Source organism: Tachypleus tridentatus, chromosome 13 (genome assembly GCF_004210375.1).
Source record: "Tachypleus tridentatus isolate NWPU-2018 chromosome 13, ASM421037v1, whole genome shotgun sequence".
Lineage (NCBI taxonomy): Eukaryota > Metazoa > Arthropoda > Merostomata > Xiphosura > Limulidae > Tachypleus > Tachypleus tridentatus.
The window spans coordinates 176,564,906-176,586,304 of NC_134837.1; the positions used below are offsets into that span (position 1 = coordinate 176,564,906).

Below are 21,399 nucleotides of genomic sequence, written 5' to 3' on the forward strand. Positions count from 1 at the left end.
TACAGGGGTAAGTCGACGGGTTTACAACGCTAAAATCAGCGGTTCGATTCCCCTTGGTGAACTTAGCAGATAGCCAGATGTGGCTTTCCTATAAAAGAATACACACACACACAGTCCATAAAAAGGAGATGGTATACAATATTGAATTCTTTCTTATAAAACTGACTTATTAAGTACCGTATCTAAGTCTTATTGTGATCGTTAAATACCTGAAACATACACTTATTTTAAGTGTTTGATACAACAATTAAATCAAAATTATTTTTGAGCTTCATTTCCCAATGTGCGACTTAGTGGCTTGTGTGCCGGGCTGCTTATCGGGAGCTTTAAGGCTCGAGGTGCTGAAACGGTGGCTATTTTCTGCGTTATAAGAGTGACAGTCAGTTTTGTTATCCGGTCTCGGCTCAAAGCCAAAGGAAGTTCTTGTTGCAGCGGGTGATAATGACTGGCTCACTTGTTGCTGAAATAGCTAAATTTGAAGTGTAGTATTTAATTTGTCAGGATAAAAGATTCGAATATTTTTAATGTTTAAAACATCTTCTAGAAAAGTGTTTTGTTACAATGGAGATCAAATTTTCATCCTAACAAAATCATTTTCTAAAGCTGATATCGTAACTATTGTATTTACGATATACAGTTTCATTCACAGGATAGTTGTTGATATTGTTATACTTGATGTAATCTTCTTTACGGTGTGACATCAGGAAGCATATACATGCTTAATATATGATATATTCAAACTTATTTTGTACAGGATTTTGCCTAACAAAAGCAGCAAGTCATCACTTTCCACCGCCAGTTCTTGGGCTACTTTTTTATCAACGAATAGTGGGATTGACCGCACCATAATAACGTTTCCATGGCTGAAAAGGCAAACTGTGTAGTTAGAAAGAATTGGGTGAAAAACGAGCACAAGATAAATATATATATATATGTATATATCATTATAATTATTTAGCTATCGAGTTTTTAACGGTTTGTTTCTCGCATAATTTAAAACTTCTAGTCTCTCTCTGCACAGCACAATATTTTTTATTGTTGCGTTAAGTGGACTCGTAAGACCCAAATATGTACATTGAATGCATATTTTTCCTTTATTGGCTATTTGTAATACAAGCACAGCAGTAAATTATTATTTCATTTCAACTCTTTTTCCAAAACAAATTAGACTTAAATTACTAAAACCTGTCACATTTCGAAACGTTATAAGTATTACTTTGTATTTGAAGTTCTGAATTTAGGTTTTGCAAAAAGGATTACGTAACAATTTATGCATGCTTTATTATAGCAAAGCCACATCGGGCTATCTGCTGCGTTCACCGAGGGGAATCGAGCCCCCGATTTTAGAATTGTACAGCCGTAAGTTTACGGATTTAAGTGCTTAAGTGCACTGTATAATATCCAAAGTAACCGGCAAAATAAATAGATAAATAAACATCTTACAATAGCGAAAAAAAATTTAAAATGCAAAGACTACGGTCTCAAATTATCAAAAAAATGCAATCGAAACTTGTCTTCTACTTGGTTACAATAAAAACTGTCATTTGTATATTTTTTCTAGAACTTGAGGATGTGGTAATACGTACTAAATCTAATAAAAAGGCGTGTACGTGCGTGCTTTCTTATAGCAGAGCCACATGGGGTTATCTGCTAAGTTCACCAAGGGGAATCGAACCCCTGATTTTAGCGTTGTAAATCCGTTAATAAACGAGAAACACATAGAATTAGTGAACTAAAAAAAATTATCAAACTAGTAATTTTAAATAGATTTGTCTTGTTTCCAAAAAATAATTTTGAAATTTATAATCTTCAAGAGATATTTGATCTACGAGTCCTTTAGAAATCAAATATGTGTAACCTATTTTTCAATTTGTGATTAGATTTTATGAAAAGTTGATCTGAAAATTACTTTTTGTACTCTTCTATTTAAAGATACTGAAATTATAGAAACTTCAGTGATGTTACATATCTTTTTTTGAGATCTGAACACTTCTCTCGACTTTTTGTTCTTATGAGAGAGAAGTGTTGTTCGAGTTCTATTTTCTACAGTGTTACGACGTTCGCTGCGTGCGTTGAGGTTTAATTAATATAAAGTTTTATAAAAGAAATTGTGTATCTGAAAAAATAGTTAAATAGCTCTTTAAAGTTTAAGCAACTGAAAATAATTTACCATTTATATCACAATGATCTATATGTAATGTTCTAATTTTACTCTACAATACACGTAGATATTATAGACATAAGATTACTTCACGTGCAAATTTCACTCTAAACTACTTGAAAAGGTTTTTCAGGTCTAAGGGTTATAAATTTGTATGTAGTATTGATTATTCCACGTGCTAATTTCACTCTGTACAACAAGAAGGTTTTACAGATCTAAGAATATAGTCTTTATATAGTGTTAAATAAATGTTCCCATCAATTGAGGCTACAGACGCTAATGCCTTTAACTCATTTCAAAATGAAAAATAAACCATATTAATCCACGATGTTCATTATAAAACAGGATGTTACTTTTAATAGATCCTTTTTATCTTATCTTTCTAACAAATACAATATTCTTGTCCTGAGTTTTAGGAAACCAGTAGGATGTAAAGAACACTTTAATTTATGGATAAGATAAAGAAAAAAATTTACAAATCATTGAAAAACTTCTGTGAAAAATACTTTGTTCTTACCCAAACATTTTAAAACTCATTTGCCTTTTGGACTCAGTAGACCTTTCTTCATGATGACGTATTTTTTGTTCCATAACTCTTTGTCTTTTTGCTACCTTGTTTTAGGCAACTTGTTCTAAACTGTTACATCTTGTATATTTATCGGCACATATATTTTCTATTGTTTGTTTGTTTTTTTGAATTTCGCACAAAGCTACTCGAGGGCTATCTGTGCTAGCCGTCCCTAATTTAGCAGTGTAAGACTAGAGGGAAGGAAGCTAGTCATCACCACCCACCGCCAACTCTTGGGCTAATCTTTTACTAACAAATAGTGGGATTGACCGTCACATTATAATGCTCCCACGGCTAAAATGGCAGCATGTTTGGTGCTATGGGGATTCGAACCGTGCCCCTCAGATGACGAGGCGAACGCCTTAACCCACGTGGCCAAGCTGGGCCTAAATTATTCACAAAACAATTGTTCCTGAATTACCTTTCTTTTGAGTTTCAATGCAACTTTACATCTTTTGAAATAATTTAAATCACTTCAGTCTTGGTCAAAATGTGAAAATAAAATATTTATTGTTTCTCTACCACGTGATGATTTGGTTGGTACAAAGTCACGTTAAACTAATGAGATATTTTGTAAAAGGAAGCGCTATTACTACAGTGGCGAGATTTGTGTAGGTAATGAATTTGACTTTTTTAACTCTTATTATGAAACCTTTGAGTCTCTTGTTAGAAGACTTTTTCTTTTTTTAAGTGTACTACACTGTCGGTTAAGGTTCATATTGTAAAATGTTAAAACAGTAAAAGAAATCAAAACATGGAGAGATTTAATTGATGTGGGCAAGAGGCAAAATGCTATAAAATTCATTTATAGAAAGAAACAAAGAGAGAGAAAAATATCTAAAAGGTGAAAATTTGTAAAACGTTCGAACCTGTCAAGAACCACAAAAATTAAAGAATTTATGCGTGGAACATTAATTCGATCTTGAAAGTCGATACCTTGTATATAACATATTCTATATTTGTTGGTTTACTTTTAGGTATTAATTCTTCATCATTTCCTGAATTTCCAATCGATTGATCTTCACTTATTATTGGTGCTTCTTCTATAGGTACTGATTTCCCGAGCCTTCCTTCTCCGAGCTTACTGTATTGGTGTATAAAATATTATTTTCTGGCAAGTTCACATCTGTTTTCAAGCATAACCCGTACATGTATAAGCGAGTGTGTGTGTATATGACACATATTTATTACCCATAGGCTCTTCCAAAAGCTAGAGGGCCAGCACAAAGATTGAAGGTGTAAATTAATTGGTGAGTAAGATTTTCCTTGGGGTAAAATCCTGATTTAACTCGTAACTAATCACTAATCATTCATGAACCGCAACAAATGGTTAATGAAGGCCGTTTTCTAGACAAGGTGCATTCTCATATCGATGCCATGAAATTATGAAATTAATTAGAACCGTGCATCACCTCCTACCCTTATTGTCTGGAATTTAATGTAATTAAAATACTAAACCTCATGATACTAACGACCAGAGCAACGGGTGTAAACCTACTAATGCTTAAGTGTTAATAATAACAATAGATTTCGTGAACGATTTTCTATAAATGAATAAAAGAAAGCAATTTTATTTCTAGAGCAAACTGTCGTCAAAAGAGAATGAAAAAAAAAAACGTTTAACGAAGATTCTAAAATGTGTCGAAACTTCTTGAGAAAGTATGTTAAAGTGAGTTAGTCCAAAACTGGTTAACAGTTTGTGAAACAGTCAAAAAGAACAATTAACAATGTCCCTGATCAACAAAGTAAACATAACGCAACAGTTAGCAGTTTGTGACAAAATAAGGCTATCGTAATTAACAATCACTTTAACTTAAGGTTATAGTTATGAGAACAATTAACACCATACTTTTTCAATATAGTAAGTCTAAAGTAAGTAACAGTTTAACTTAATGCTATTAACTAGCCATGAAAACAATTAACATTATACCTCATTAATAAAGTAAGGCTAAAGTAAGTAACAGTTTAACTTAATGTTATTAACCATTCATGAGGACAATTAACATTATACCTCATTAATAAAGTAAGGCTAAAGTAAGTAACAGTTTAACTTAATGTTATTAACCAGTCATGAGGACAATTAACACTATACCTCATCAATAATCTAAGGCTAAAGTAATACCTGTGAGCAAGTTATGAAACAATCGTAAAAACAATTAACAATATAGTTCATCATTGTAAGAATAAGGCTATTGCAACTAACAATTAAATAATAAATTATGTACAAAACTGTCATGAGACCAAGTAACTTTATGTCATCAACAATATGACAACAGTTAAATAGTACGTTATAAGTTAAGTCACTTAACAACAGAGTAAAAAATAAGATGATTTTCATTTGCATCTATAATACAACGAGTACGTTTTTTTATTGAGGAGAACACTATAGATAACACTTTGAATGTTTGAATTTTTAAGCAGACTATAGACGTGTAGTTAATGTTAATCTCGTAATGTCTCTCACACAAAACCTTAACAATAATTATTACTGTTGGCAATACGTTTTTCTCACACGTTCAACCACCCCCCTCGGTAAAGCGAAACAAGGTTTGAATCTGATTCACTCTTAAAGGAAGTGCGCTAATACACACACTTAAGCGCGCACAGCTTGCGTTTCGTGAGTGCTGGTTCGTACTGTGTCCACCGTTCATTCAGTTTCATGGGTTGGGTGATCTCCGACAGCATTTAGTGGTTGTAAGAGATGTCCCAACTATCTGTGCGGTCAAATGGGATGACGTAGGGTGGGGATAAAGTGTTGTTAACTAACCGTAGCACGTGTAACAGTTTACCAAAGACAAATCCTAAGTTACAGAGTCAACGAATGATCATTGAAAGGATATTTGACCTACAACAACATACTGTAGACAATGAATAAAGGGTGGGGTGTACTAAGTGTCTTGTCCTATACTCGCCTCATCATCTCAATAACCAAGCTTGCCCAATGTTTACGAGAACAGGTAGAAAAGACATGCACCGAGGCTCTAATTACTTGGAACGAAGACGAGAGATTGCACGTGTGCTACACGCGCGACATTCCAAGCGTTTCGAGTATATCAGTTCGCGTGGAACAATATCGCCATTGGGGCTGTCGGTCTCAAAATTCGGTGTCATTTCAAAGCCAAACAGACTCACACAGAACTCTGAAATATAGGACGTGTAAACATAGTTGTAGGTTAAGCCTCCTGGTAGCTAGAATTAGTGGTTTTTTTCCAAACTACTGGCTTGGAAAGAAACGTGTTTAGTAAATACAGGAATTTCCCACATATTTCCCACATAAGTTCCACTTAGCTGAGTGTCTTTTGCCAAGAAGTCACCTCCTAGTTAATAAACGGTATTGTTGTTTCATATGTATAGATTTATAATCATTTATACTATCAACTCTCATGTCGTCCTATAAAGCTGAACAAACATTCCAGGCTGCCTCTCGGTGTTTCAGATAGTAGACATGTAACTGTTGTCCCATCGAACTGAATAAACATCCAGGCTCTCTCGGTGTTACATACACCAGACCGAAAATTATAGTCTCGAGGAACTGAACAAATCCCCAAGTTGTCTCGAGTGGACTGATAACTATATAGTCTTTTGGGGCTGGCTGGACAGATATTTCAGACTGTTTTGGCGTTACAGACAGTAGACTTGTAACGGTCTTCTCATACACCTGATAAAGCTGCTAAGACTGTGGCAGCGTTACAGACAGTAGACTTGTAACTGTCTTCTCATACACCTGATAAAGCTGCTAAGACTGTGGCAGCGTTACAGACAGTAGACTTGTAACTGTTGTCTCATACATCTGATAAAGATGCATGATGGTGACAGCGTTACATACAGTAGACTTGTAACTGTCGTCTCATACACCTGATAAAGCTGTTAAGACTGTGACAGCGTTACAGATAGACTTGTAACTGTTGTCTCATACACCTGATAAAGATGCTATGATTGTGACAGTGTTACAGATATTAGACTTGTAACTATCGTCTCATACACCTGATAGAACTGCTAAGGCTGTGACAGCGTTACAGATAGTAGAGGTGTAAATACTGTCTTGTACAGCTGAACAAATATTACAATAATCGCTGACGTAACAGCTGTTCGGTAGAACGAATCAGGCACGTGTAAAGATTTGTCGACGAGGTAAAGCTATGCAACTACAGAAAATCACAGAGTCAATCAATACATGTATTTATGTAAATTATACATGACTTTATAAATTAATGAAGAATTATCATTTTAATTTATAAGATACATATAATCAAACAGTATACAACTTCAATAAGACATTGATCTTTTTCGACCATATAAAATAGGGATCATATTTCAAAATTTAAAAAAACTGTCATTTTTTTTCTTCTTTAAGTGTTGTCGTTAAAGCTACAGTTATGTTACTTGTTCGTGCGTCGCATCAAACAGTCGAACGTTAATTAATTATTAGGGCCCGGCATGACTAGGTGGGTTAAGGCGTTCGACTCGTAATCTGAGGGTCGCGAGTTCGAATACCCGTCGCACCAAACATGCTCGCCCTTTCAGCCGTGGGGATGTTATAATGTAACGGTCAAGCCCACTGTTCGTTGGTAAAAGAGTAGCCAAGAGTTGGCAGTGGATACTGATGACTAGCTGCCTTTCCTCTAATCTTACACTGCTAAATTAGAGATGGCTAACGCAGATAACCCTCGTGTAGCTTTGCGCGCAATTAAAAAACAAAAACAAAAACAAACAAACTAATTATTAAATTTTAACCAAATATATAGACACGAAAGAGAACTCATACGTATAAAGTAACTGACTGCTTTCTGTGTGATAAAGCGATGACAGAAATTCTCTGTCTTACAGTAGTGAAATAAACAACACAGTTGTCAAGATTTGGAATATGAGTGATTCTACAGAAAAGTAAGGTTAGATACATCGAGATGTTTTAAGCGATGTTTACACTTCGATCAAGTCATGACTTCTCCATTGATTTCAAAGAAATTTTTGTAACTTGTACATAATTCCTATAATTTGCTCTATAGTCGACTTTTGCACAACTTTGGTAACTCACTCCTCGTTTGATCTTTTCACAACTTTGACTCTTCAATCTGTAATTCACTCTCTCACAACTCCGATAACTCAATCTACACAGTTCTTAACTTGCAATCCTTAGTTAACATTTACATAACAATTTATAGCTGACATTTTCATAGCTCTGATATAGCACAACCTGCAGCTGACCTTTACACTGCTTCTCTTAACACTTAACAAAAAAATTATAGAAGGATCCCCAAACGGTCTGAGCATAATAAACAAACGTATCTTAAACAACGTTAACATAAAGTTCTAGTAAGCACTTAAAAAATGTGTTTATGTTTCACTTCTTCACATGACGATTATTGGAAGTACCATTAATTCTTAACAGTGTATATATTTATATGTATATACAGAGAGAATATTCTAACATTTTCACACAGTGGCTTATGCATACAAGATTCTTGGTGCAGATATAAACAAACAACATTCTGATGCTTACATAAATAATATGATATGTAGATGAAGCAACACTGAGATTATATGTATAGTAGAAAAACCCTGGAACATAAATATGGCGGTCCGGCACAGCCAGGTGGTTAGAATGCTCGACTCGCAATCTGAGTGTCACCCTTTCAAATGTAGGGACGCTATAATGTACAGTCAATCACACTATTCGTAGTTAAAAGAGTAGCCCAAGAGCTGGCGGTGGATGATGACTACTAGCCGACTTCTCTCTAGCATTTCACTTGTAAATTAGGGACGGCTAGCGCAGATGGACCTCGTGTAGCTTTGCGCGAAATTCAAAAACAAAACAAACAAATAAACAATCAACTCCACAAAGTTGTAAAATATTTCACATTCATCTTAAACATGTTTCCTGCACCATAAGACTTCCAGCAAATAAAACTATGCACGTATTTTCTCATAATTTACACAATACTTCTAAATTAACTTGATAGGGACATGTTTCACAAGTCTCAATCTGACACAAAATAAAGCTTTAAAGTTCTGTTACAACTTATTGCGTCATTTCACATTATTTGTCTAAGCATAATCGCATTTGATATGTTTATTCTCTGTTTAAACTGAATGTAATCGATAACACTCACGTGAGCCATTATATTTATTTTATAATTCTATGTTTAGATTAAATGCAATATAACATCTGTCTTAGTTTTCTGTGATTAAGCTCAATGTGGAATACAACCTTCAGATTTATTATAATATCTATGTTAAATTTCTGTAATTAAGCTCAATGTAGAATACAACTTTCACATTTGTTACAATATCCGTGTTAGTTTTCTGTGATTAAGCTCAATGTAGTACATAATCTTCCTGTGTATTATAATAGCACAACTGTAAACAGTAAGAAACATGCTTACAATAATTCTGTGAAAGCTGAATGTTTTAACGTAACATTGTCGTTTCTGCATATTTTATCTTGATATATTTTGTAATTAAATAAACTTAAGAAACGTTTCGCTTAGTTACGACAACGCTTTCTTAGTGTCTTGCACTATAGCAGAAAACTTTCTTGTGTTTTTACTTTAGTTTCCATTGCTTGCCGTTTCAGTTTTACCAGTTCCATTGCATGACTAGCAGAATTTTTTTTCGAGAATTATTCATCGTCAGGAAGTTTGTCAGGTATACATTATACTTTGAAAAACATTATCAAATTTCACGCTGTTAACAAACATTTGTAATGCTGAGTAAACTTCCTAATGCATCATTTTCCAAACCACATACCAATTTCTTATCTTACGGAATAAATTGCACAAAGTTTGCATTGTAATTATATAATTTAGAGGTACGTACGGGTTACGTGTTCTTGTCAAAACTATCCTTAACGTGTTGGTAAAACGACAACAAATTCAAGTGCATGAGACCGTGAAATAATCTGAATATGAACAACATGACGTAGAAATAAGTGGGCGACAAGACTTCCGGTTTGGGCATGAATTTTGAATTGTTTGATTTTATATTCTCGTGTGCGTGTGTGTTCTTTTTATAGCAAAGCCACAAAGAGCTGTCTGCCGTGTCCATCAAATGGAATCGAATCCCTGATTTTAGAGTCGTAAATTCATAGACTTATCGCTGTTCCGGAGGGGAACTTTTTATATGGAAAAATTAGGGTAGAGTTAAGAAATATACATCATGCAAAGTAGACTGTTGGGTGGTAATTGTATTAATAGCTTCTGTCTTATTAAGATAGCATCATTTATGTACGTTCGTCCCTGAAGAAGAAAGGTCCACCTTTCGAAAGCGCTCAGGTTATAAGGTTTTTATCATTTGATATCAATACTTATTGAACTTCCTTGTTTTTTTCTGGCATCATGAATGAATTGGTTAATTAATCTCAGAGATGCAAGAATAAACTAAACGACTAATATTCAGTAGACAGACAGACGGACAAGTAAGACATGTTGTTCACGTGCTGTTCTTGTTCATGTGTACAGAAACTACTAATAATTCTTGGTTATGTTAAAATGCCCCCTCGTGGAATATATTTGCGAGAAAAAATCAATTTTAACGATAAACAGTGTCTGTTGTTATGAGAGTTTCCCGCCCATTAAATATTCACCCCAATCTCATCTCGGGTAGAAAACTATGAAAGTGTATGTTCTCGTGTGTTTTATGTATACACTTAATAGTAGTGGCATTTACTCCATAAACTGTATTTTAATAAGTAATACCTAAAACACCCTGAACTAGCACGTGTTTGTCAAAAACGCGTATTTTATCACGTGTTTACCTTATCATTATGATTCAATATTTATAACGAGGCAGGGTGTCACGGTATACTGTCGAGCTTTGTAAACCTGTCATTTTAAAACAAAACTTGTATCCGTTTCTTCGAGAAAACAATTATCTACGGTTCTTGCAGTCTGTGTGCACGTGGACGATCTAGACATAGTTATACTGTAATTAGTTGCAGTTGTATGGATCCACTCTTGACCACTACAATACACTCGTTACTACTGAGTTCTGAGTTTCAGCTACAAATTTTCTGCACTGCAAGGGCACAACATCGTCACGCTAAAGCTAAATCTTCACGTGAGCGTTCAGTTAAACCTGCGTGTTGGTAGTGCTGGCGCCGTGTGCGGGACTCCAACGGATCTTCGGTGGAACTAAGACTGCTTAACTTCAACGGAACACCACGACTAATGCTATCCACGTTTCAAACTAGAAACAAAGTCAGCAAAAAAAACGTCATGTTTCATCACGATATAAAACCATTAAGAACGCGAGCAGACACTGTTTCAGTAAACATAGAGATGTTTCCCGAGGTACCTGCTTTACCGACAGTTTGTCTGCCCACGTGATGCATCTGCATTTACAAATGACAGAAGCTCAACATTGGAACTGTTATTACGTTCATTGGAACTCTGTAATCTGTTATTACGTTCATTGGAACTCTGTAATCTGTTATTACGTTCATTGGAACTCTGTAATCTGCCATTACGTTCATTGGAACTATGTAATCTGTTATTACGTTCATTGGAACTCTTTAATCTGTTATTACGTTCATTGGAACTCTGTGATCTGTCATTGCGTTCATTCGCTCCCAAAAAAACCAACAAATTTTATGAACTACGCTAATTTTCTGATATATAAATTATAAAGTCAAACTGCAAGAAAGCAGGCGACCATTCTCAGTCGTATTCAGTTTGGTCACATAAGGTCATCAGCACCATCACTGATAAACAATGGAAGGAAGTGACAGAGGAATATATTTCGTATCACTCTCATTGAAAATACCTTATGAATCGGCAATGATCAAAGTCAGCTCAGTATTGATTATCGTATTTCTTGCAAAATAAAACTTTTTTTCTACACCGATTGAAATAAAAGTAATGAAGTATTATCAAACATTTTGAGTCATCAAATACTGTGGTTCTGGGGTGGAGGTAGGAAACCCTATTCTTCAGTTTAATATTTCCCAATAAAATACAGCTGTTCGTAATATCAAATAATCCAATAGCTAAAGAAAGAAGCGGCCTTTTTAACTTTCAAGCCTATATTATTCAATCGTTTTGCTGAGACGGAAAGCGTTAATAAGTTTTGCTAGTTTCATCTTTCACTTTATTAGGAGCTGGCCACAATATCTCTGAAAAACAAACAAACACACAAGTTAAGGAGAGCTTTGAGCAAAGAAACAGCAACTTTTAGACCTAGTTGTTCTTGGGTTGATAAAACACCGCTACTATGATGTATTATACAACGTGTTTGTCGCGTGTCAATCCGCTGTATAAACATTTAAATGGCACACCAAGTTCATAAACACCTTCGCACAACAACAACTTCATAAACACTCTCTCATAAGTTCATAAAAACCATTAAAAAACAAGACTACACATAACCAGACTTCTCATTCAACATTCATATGTAAGTATGCTCGAAACAAAGAATGTGAACTAGTCCGACGTTTCACTTCTCATTCTTCAACGTAAAACACAAAACTAATTATTAAAACACAAAACTCCATTACTAAAGTTCTATTCAACTCGGTGAGCTCAGCAGGTAGCCCGATGTGGCTTTGCTATAAGAAAACACACACACACACACAATACTAAAACACAAAACTACGTTAATAAAACACAAAACTACGTTAATAAAACACAAAACTACATTACTAAATCACAAACGAATCATTAAAATACAAAACTACATTACTAAAACACAAAACTACATTATTAAAACACAAAACTACATTACTAAAACATAAAACTATATTACTAAAACATAAAACTACAATACTAAAACATAAAACTACATTACTAAAACACAAAACTACAATACTAAATGGATATTTTTTACCTTACTCTTTTATTTGGCTTCCCTGCAAGTGTTTCACAACACTAAACTCTGACAGTTCACCATGTACTGTGTTAACACATTTCTGTAGCTCCGCGTTAAAACTGAAGGCTTACAACGCTAAAAGTTGGGCTTCGATACTCGTGGTGGGCAGATCCCAAATAGCCCATTGTGTAGCTATGTGCTTAGCAGCAACCTAACCATTATATATGTTTATAATCTACCTTTACGAGCTTACAGTGTAAAATGTCCTCCCACAAAACCACAGCTTCATTCATCAAATTACTTTGGGCTGTAGTAAATTAGCTATTAATACATTCATTACATTCAATCTACTTATAAGATACAACCAACTCCTACACGGTTTATAAAACATTAGAAACCACTGTTTCCACTTTAAGTTGTTCAAACTTACATATCTTTGTGTGAAGTGAGTTTAGTCACACGCCATCAAAAATAAATATTTTCTCAAAAGGCTCATTGATGTATATGTTTGCTAAATGAGGCCGTGTAATAAAGCAAAAAAAAATAAATTAAAATCAAAACTTTGATAAATCTGTGTTTGGAGATTAAGTGGTTGCCAAAGTCGTCAGTCAAATAATTACACGTGCCGTTCGTTCACATTCTGTTCTGAGGTTCTCATTAAAGTGGGTGGCTTTTCCATCTAATGCGCGCGCCCATTATTCTGACCGCTATAGCAAACGTAGGGCGTTGACTTCAAACACTTCATTTGTTAGGGAGAATTATATCCCATCACATAGAGCAGGGTTACATTTGTTAGGGACTATTTGAGAATTATATCCCACCGTATGCAGTAGGGTTACGCCAACACCACTAGATGCTTTAAGTGACTAGATTTTAGACGAGAATCAAAATGATAAGTCTTGTTTAATAAATGTCACGTACGAAAAACTTGTTAAATGTGACTACGAAGTTCTTCAGTATCTACAAACTGACTATTTAAACAGTATAAAATTTTTTGCTTGTACAAATTGTCTTTTTTAACGACGATATGTTTGATTTATGCCGTATATATTTCGTCTACTCATATACCTTCCTCTTTGTTCGTCTACTGTTAAATGTTTTTTTTGTTTGTAATATGATGCATGTTATATGGTGTATGTAATATGATGTATGTTATATGGTGTATGTAATATGATGTATATTATATGGTATATGTAGTATGACGTATGTTATATGATACGCTATCGTTTTCTATCATTCAACACACTCTTTTTGTTTTCAAAATCTAAGATGTGCAGTAATAAAATAAATATTACGTTTATAATTACACTTTACTTACTCAAACGTAATAAAACCTGAATGTTTACTGCGTGATGACGAGAAACTTGCTTGAAGAAAAATGTATTCTCAAGACAGCTGGTGTGGGTATTAAAACTTTAATTAAAATAAACTACAGAACAACATTTCGACCTTCTTAGGTCATCTTTAGGTTAGCTTTATTTCAGGTATACCTTATTTTAATTAAAGTTTTAATAAGCACACCAGCCGTCTTGAGAATACATTTTTGACTGTTCATCGGTAAAGTAGTCTTTATATATGACACAGCGAGAACTGTGTATATAGATATATATGAAAACGTTTGTATATATATATATATATGTGTGGGTATGTATAAAGTGAGTCGTATTGCGATGATTTTTGTTAGTAAAGAGTAATGGCAAATATTTTTTGAAGAAAGTGAACAGTATATATCTACCTTTATTACTTCATGTTATATCAAACTGACAAACGAAACTGGTGCCAAGTAATGAACTGCACTGTATTAGTAACCGCGGGACCGAGTCTAGTCTGTTCCTTAAGAACGAGAAATCTGGCTTTTCTTTACGACTATTCTCTCCAAATTGCGCATTCTTTTAAGATAAAAAGTTATATGTCTAATATTTCACTACAAGTACTGCATTCACTTAACCCATACTGTTAAATATTTCAAATTATAGGTCTATGTGTGACTGAAGATTATTACGTGTATTTTCATTTGTTCTGAAACAAACTTTTCTTCATTCTATCTTTGACAGATATTTAAAAAACAGGAACACGTAACTAATCATTTTATACTATCAACCTCGAGATACTACAGAATTTATTTTAAATACCTAATACACGTGAATATGAGCATCTTAGTGTTTGAAAACCATGAGTTAATTTTCTCCCTTTTGGAGGTAATTATAAGGATTCCCCTAGTGGCACAGCGGTATGTCTGCGGACCTGCAACACTAGAGAGTTTCGATACCCGTGGTGGGCAGAGCACAAATAGCTCCTTGTGTAACTTTGTACTGAATTTCAAACAATCAAGTAAATTTATAGAGAAAATAAAGTTCTCCAATGAACTGCATTTATACAGTTTGAGGTGAAGAGGTCAGATTTATTTACAGATTTTCAATTCTAAATGCATTACAATTCCTTCATGAAAACGTATTTAACTTCATATCTTGTTTCTTTGTTTCGAAGAAAGCTTCACTAAAATGTAGACGGCTATTCAGCAGCTCCCTCCGCCAAATATTATCCGACCGAATAGTCAGATCCAATCTTTATTCTTTAAGCCCACGCATGCTCCCAAAGTGCTGAGAGCATTCCGCGGCAACGCATGGGATGCGAACCATGAATCTTCGGATTCCAATTTCAGGCACGGTAATCACTTGGATATTCCCTGCCTAAGTTGCTTTGAGAAAAGGACCACGAAGATATAAAGCTATCGAACATCTCATTGGTCAACAAAGGTTTTAACACTAAATAATAAACAATATAATAGAAATGAAAAAGTTCTGAAATGCATGGTATTGGCGAGGAGTTCCACGATCCTGGATACATGAGAGCAGTTCTGCCTTCATACTTGAGATTCATGTAAAAAACAACAACAACGTTTTAAACACATACTTATGTATATCTTGTTTAATAAACCAAATAAGAGTTCTTGTTAATGACGTAGTTTGTTTCTTGCTTTTTGTTCCCAATTCATTATTTCACTGTGCTGTATCATTTTTCCATCATGTTGAATGACGGATAACGTGTACATGAAATTCGCAGTAATTTCCAAACAACACATTTTACGGTACCACATATTTTATTTAAAGAAGGCTTTGTGACAGTAGAACGTGACACGGTAAAGCCTAAAAGTCAGAACCGATGTGTACTTTATATACAGATGGATACAGTATATATTTTATTCATTTTTTTTTTTATTTATACAATTTACAGGGTGTTATTGCAGGTCTGTGAAGAAACTGGTAAGTTCACAACGTTATACACGAACACCTTGTAACTTAAAGCCTGCCTTTCTTTTGCTATTAATATTCATACATCAGCATCACGTGGCTTCACGAATACAAAACTTCATAGAATCCAACAAAAAGTGCAATATCTTGGGTGGCCTCGTATACAAAATAGAATTTTCTTTCGTTCAAATTCTGTAGTTTCTAAAGTTTGCTCTATTTGAAACGTTTGAGTTTTATAAACATAATAACATAGTCTACTTTTCAATATAGAAAAACATAACAGTGTAATAAGCAACTCGAATTTATTTCATGTTGACATTTTCTTTATATCTTAGCTCTTTGTGAGTGAGAGGAGGTTAAAGAGGGAAAAACGCACGTAAAGACAGTGAAGTTTGATCAATGGAATACAAAATATAACTGAGGATACAATGATTATTTTAGGAGCTCTCCGTAGATTGAAATAAACCGATTTCTTCAGTTACTCAAATCCTGAAAAAAAAACCTTCTTTCACTCTGTATTCATCGGTTTTTAATTAAGGTTATAACGTAAATAGTCTTATAAGGATTACTTCTGTCTTCTGCCTACTTTAAAGATTACGTTTCGGACTCTGTGGTAAATTAGTTCTTCATAAAAACTGCTCATTTCTTCTGTCTTGTTTTGGACACAACGTCTCTAAAAGTAAGCAGAAGGCAAAAGTTCGCCTTATGAAGGCCTACTCAACACAAAGTCCGAAACGTCGTCCCCAAAGTAGGCAGAAATAGTCCTTAGGAGACTATTCATTCTCTCAATACATTGCAAAAAAAATTATATGAGTTCTTATACTTAATCAAGCACCACATATTCAGGCATAGCTCTAATACATACACAAATGGAAAGCAAGAGTTAAAAACCTTTACACCATAAAATAAACCAATATTCAAGTGAACAAGTTTAACAGAAATAACCGGATGTATCCCTCCGCTCTTCAGAATTCACTAAGTGATAAGAAATTTTGGCTAACGTAAATTGTAAAAGTCATTTAACTCAAAACTGAGTCATGTGTAAGCATTTTTGTGTACATCCAAATATTGGTTGCCACAGTACTTAACACAGTCAACGTTTATCATCATTCAATAACCTTGTAAACAAGATGAAGATATTAAATAGGCCAGAAGTTATGTGTTTAGTACTGATGAATTTATACAAAGAAACAAGTAGCATATCACAACACGAGCTATTTTGATCTCAAACGTACATACTTATTGAAAATATCTTCAAATTAATTTTACAACTGTCTTAAAAAACTTAACGCTTAACAAGTAATCTTTCTTTAAAATGTTTGCTTATCCTTTAATAGACAAGGACGAACTTTTCTAACGTTTCCTAATAAGAATTAATTTATACTTATAATTTACATAAAATAAACAGTAATTTCAACTGTCCTCTTCATAGTAATTTAGTGACTGTACTTGTCTTAAGATATATCGAATTTTGTATTATATATAAGTTAGCTATCGACTCTATAAATCTCATTCAGTATACAATTCTTAACATTAACAAAAGTTGGTTTTGTATTATAAAAAAAAACTCTTACAGTTGTGCTAATACATTATATTAACCCTAAGAAAAAGATATGTAATATTGTAATAAAGATGTACACGTTATATACAAAGATTTATTTGAGCAGGAAATAATGCTTTTCACGTGCTTGTCTGTAACGCGTATTGCTGAAACGTCATTATGGAGCAAACTGTTGAATTAAAATTTAGTGAAGAGTCCACTGAAGTGGAAAACTGATCCAAAAATACAATAACAGCAACTTTTACTGTAATCGATTTGGGACCTTCCATTGCTCCACATGAAACGATTTCATAGATCACATACGCATATGTTAGAAAAAGGGCTTAAATATTCGACAATATTATATAGGACATTTAAAATTTAACTCAAATACATTAAGTTAATTTTAATAATTAGTTACTGGTGGTAATATAGGCAAAATATGCTGTCAAGAAGAGTGTGACATCTATAGAGTGTATAAGAGACCACCCAAATGTGTACAATACACAACAACAGTACATTCTGTAACGTACATTACATATCCACTGTGGTAAAAACCTTCCTTATATTGACGACAATATATATATATGTATACACGTATACATGTGTATATATATACCTATACAATTTATCTGTGTAAGCTTTCCGTCATCAAACCCGATATATATGCATATACACAAATACATATATGTGCGTGCAAATTCTGGCATACATATACGCATATCATAGTACATTTATATCGGCCGGTGACGTCGTTTTACAAAGCAGGCGTACGTTATACTTATATATACATTCACACATGTGTATCATCTCGAGACTGTTTAATCTCGAGAACAGCCTGCTTCAACCCAGAATGTACTTACGTGTAGATTGTTCTTGGTCAGGAGGTTTATTATAGTCAGTACTCTGACCATCAGGACCTGACATATGGATTCTGTATTTCGTAAGAGCAAATCCTTGCTGGACAGTCTGCTGTCAAAAGTCTTACAACACTACATGTGCGTTAAAGGCATGCTTCCTGGCCCTATAGTGTCACTATGATGATGTGGATAATGACTTTGCATTTGAAGTCTCTGGACATTGGGGTCATTGGCATCGCCAGGTAGGTACATGCTGATCATGTCACGGAGGTCGGGGCCACACCCTGGTCTTCTTCCAGTCGCAGCTGCTACAGCGGCCGCAGTCATGGCTGAAGGTGGGGTTTGGGGTCCTGGTCCTGGACTTGGACTATGTTCCGTCTTGATGGTACCTGGAACTGACATGGGACTAGCGCTCTGCATGGGCGAATAGGATGACATGGGCAAGGAATAACTAGAATTACCGTTCATGTACGACATGGGCATGTTAGCCCCCGTAGTCATGGAGGTGGGTACTTGGGTCATGTCATACCGAGGATAAAGTCCACTGCTAGCCGTCACCTGGGTCCCGTAGCCGGTTGTTGCCGCATGGTGTTGGTATGCTTCGTGCATCATACCAGGATAACCGTTGGGCATGTAGCCGTTCATTTGATACATTTCACGGTTTACCTGTTGCACAGCTGCTACTTGGTTCCGTGCATCCGAATGAAGAAGGCCACTACCCAAGGGGTATTTGTCCTTCTTCATCATGGATTTGGTCTTCCTTCGGGGCCGGTACTTGTAGTCAGGATGGTCTTTCATATGCAGCGCCCGCAAGCGCTTAGCTTCGTCGATGAAAGGTCGTTTCTCCGCTTCCGATAACAGCTTCCATTCGGCGCCTAATCGCTTGCTAATCTCCGAGTTGTGCATCTTGGGGTGTTCCTGGGCCATCTTACGACGTTGGCCTCGAGACCAAACCATGAAAGCATTCATCGGCCGCTTAATTCGATCATGATCCTTCTTGTTGTTGCTACCAGAAGATGAGTTATTACCCATTTCGCTACCGTCCGATCCACCGGAATCTTGGACGTGATGACCATGATGAGTGGTCGCAGGTGTACAGTTCACCATGGACAGTGTGGTGTGACCAGGTGAATGGTGTAACAGTCCACCGGTCATTTTCATTTCGGAAGCTTCATGTCCATGACCCATTGTAACACCCGAGGTCGGTGCCCCAAACGGGTGATACACAGCATACTCTCTCTCCAGAGTGGCCAGGGTGGCAGCGTTGGCAGGGCTGGCGAGGGACTGGGACTGGCCGCTGCTGCTGCACAGCTGGCACGGACAGGCGCTGCTGGGACGAATGGTGGAGGCCTCCGTGGTTACGGGCCCACAGGTCAGACAGGCTTTGACAGGCTTCACTCCCTCAGACACAAATGGGCATGACAGCAATCTGTTGATCAGCGTGAGTTCCCGCCAGAATGACTGTTTCACTTTCACACAACCTGAAACCGAGCTCTTTCAAGTGCCACCACACGGTTGTATTGGTTGAATACAGGGCTTTATTTGGTATCTTTCAATACAAAGTTCTGTCAACAAGAGGAGCACCTCAATTCTGGCCGTCTAGCGTGTTCAAGCACTTCTCTTTCTATGACTAGAGCTTTACCCCGAGTCCATGCGTTATTGATTGACAAAGGCCCTGGCGCACATGGTTAGTAGCCAATCAGCACGCTATCGCCAAACTTGGCTTCATATCTACCCATTTGTCGAGGTACTGAAGTGACGTAGCTTTAAGTGTAGTGACTTAGACGAGGAGGCGGGGTTTTCCTCGAGCTGGTAACACGAAAGAAGGAACGAAGGGAGCTTACTCGACTCACCTGGTAAAGTACGAGCTCATAGTATGCTGAGAAAGATTTGGTGGAAACTCGAAATTCGCTGTACATGTGCAGAGACATGAATAAATTCAGCCTGTTTATAGTGATACGCTTGTTTGTTTGTTTGTTTTTTTTGGAATTTCACACAAAGCTACTCGAGGGCTATCTGTGCTAGCCGTCCCTAATTTAGCAGTGTAAGACTAGAGGGAAGGCAGCTAGTCATCACCACCCACCGCCAACTCTTGGGCTACTCTTTTACCAACGAATAGTGGGATTGACCGTCACATTATACGCCCCCACGGCTGGGAGGGCGAGCATGTTTAGCGCGACGCGGGCGCGAACCCGCAACCCTCAGATTACGAGTCGCACGCCTTACGCGCTTGGCCATGCCAGGCCCATAGTGATACGCAGAACGAAACTCGTGCACTGATAGTGATGGCAAATATTGTAAACTAATTAAAACAACTTTTATAAAAACCTTTCTTCGAACGAACCAGAGATTAATCTGAACCATTTTCTGTAAATAAAAGTATTTTATTTTACTTGTCAAAGAGAATCTTTCATCACCATAACTAAACAACAACAAAATAATATTCAAATACTAGACATTAAACTTTAACAAGAACTTCCAACATAGGCCACCTTCTGCTTCTATCAATAAGTCCTTGTCTTAAGAAAGCACATGAAAATTCAATGGTAGAATTTAAGTAGAATTACAAAAATTAACTTTTTTTTTTTTAATCCAGTATCCATTAGAAAATAAAACATTGTAACAATGTTTGGCTCTTTTTATCCAAAAGAAACAAATTTGACATTTAATCTACACACACAGACACATATATATACTGTAAAAAAACACAGAGTATATAAAGCCTAACAGCAATATTCAAATATTACCTAATTCATGGTTATCAAAGCGTGTTTGTAAAACTAGGTTAACATTACAACAAATTTGGTTGATGACTTGTTTGACAAGTTCCACATGGACATAATCTATAGAATATCAATACAGTTGTTGGTAGTAGTGAATTAGAGAAGTGTATCTGTAAGAATTTCAGTACGTTTTAACCTTCAGAATACGGAAACGTAAAAGCTTTTCGTTTGTGCGTCTTTATATGCTTTGTTTGTCCACAAGTTCCTTAAACGTGCTTGCTCTAGTAGTGTACTTCAGCCATTGTTACCAGTTCCTATTCAGTTCTTCTGCTTTTAATAATAGATATAAAGAAAATCTGTCGCTACGAAGCAACGGTCAAACAAACATTTCTTTCAAAGTTACTCAAAGCAAAACGGATGCGCAAGCGTACGTGCTGACATCTAGTGGTGCTACTAAGCAGTCAAGTCGTGTAGCCACGCCTCAGCAAATGCTAA

General features: G+C 35.7%; 1 protein-coding gene across 1 annotated transcript; it reads right to left on the minus strand.

Moving 5' to 3' along the window:
- Positions 1–15,706: 15,706 nt before the first annotated feature.
- On the minus strand, positions 15,707–19,836 carry LOC143238220 (transcription factor Sox-3-like). Its single transcript, XM_076478265.1, has one exon. It carries the CDS (start codon positions 19,367–19,369, stop codon positions 18,314–18,316), a length of 1,056 nt encoding a protein of 351 aa, XP_076334380.1. The 5' UTR covers positions 19,370–19,836; the 3' UTR covers positions 15,707–18,313.
- Positions 19,837–21,399: the final 1,563 nt, after the last annotated feature.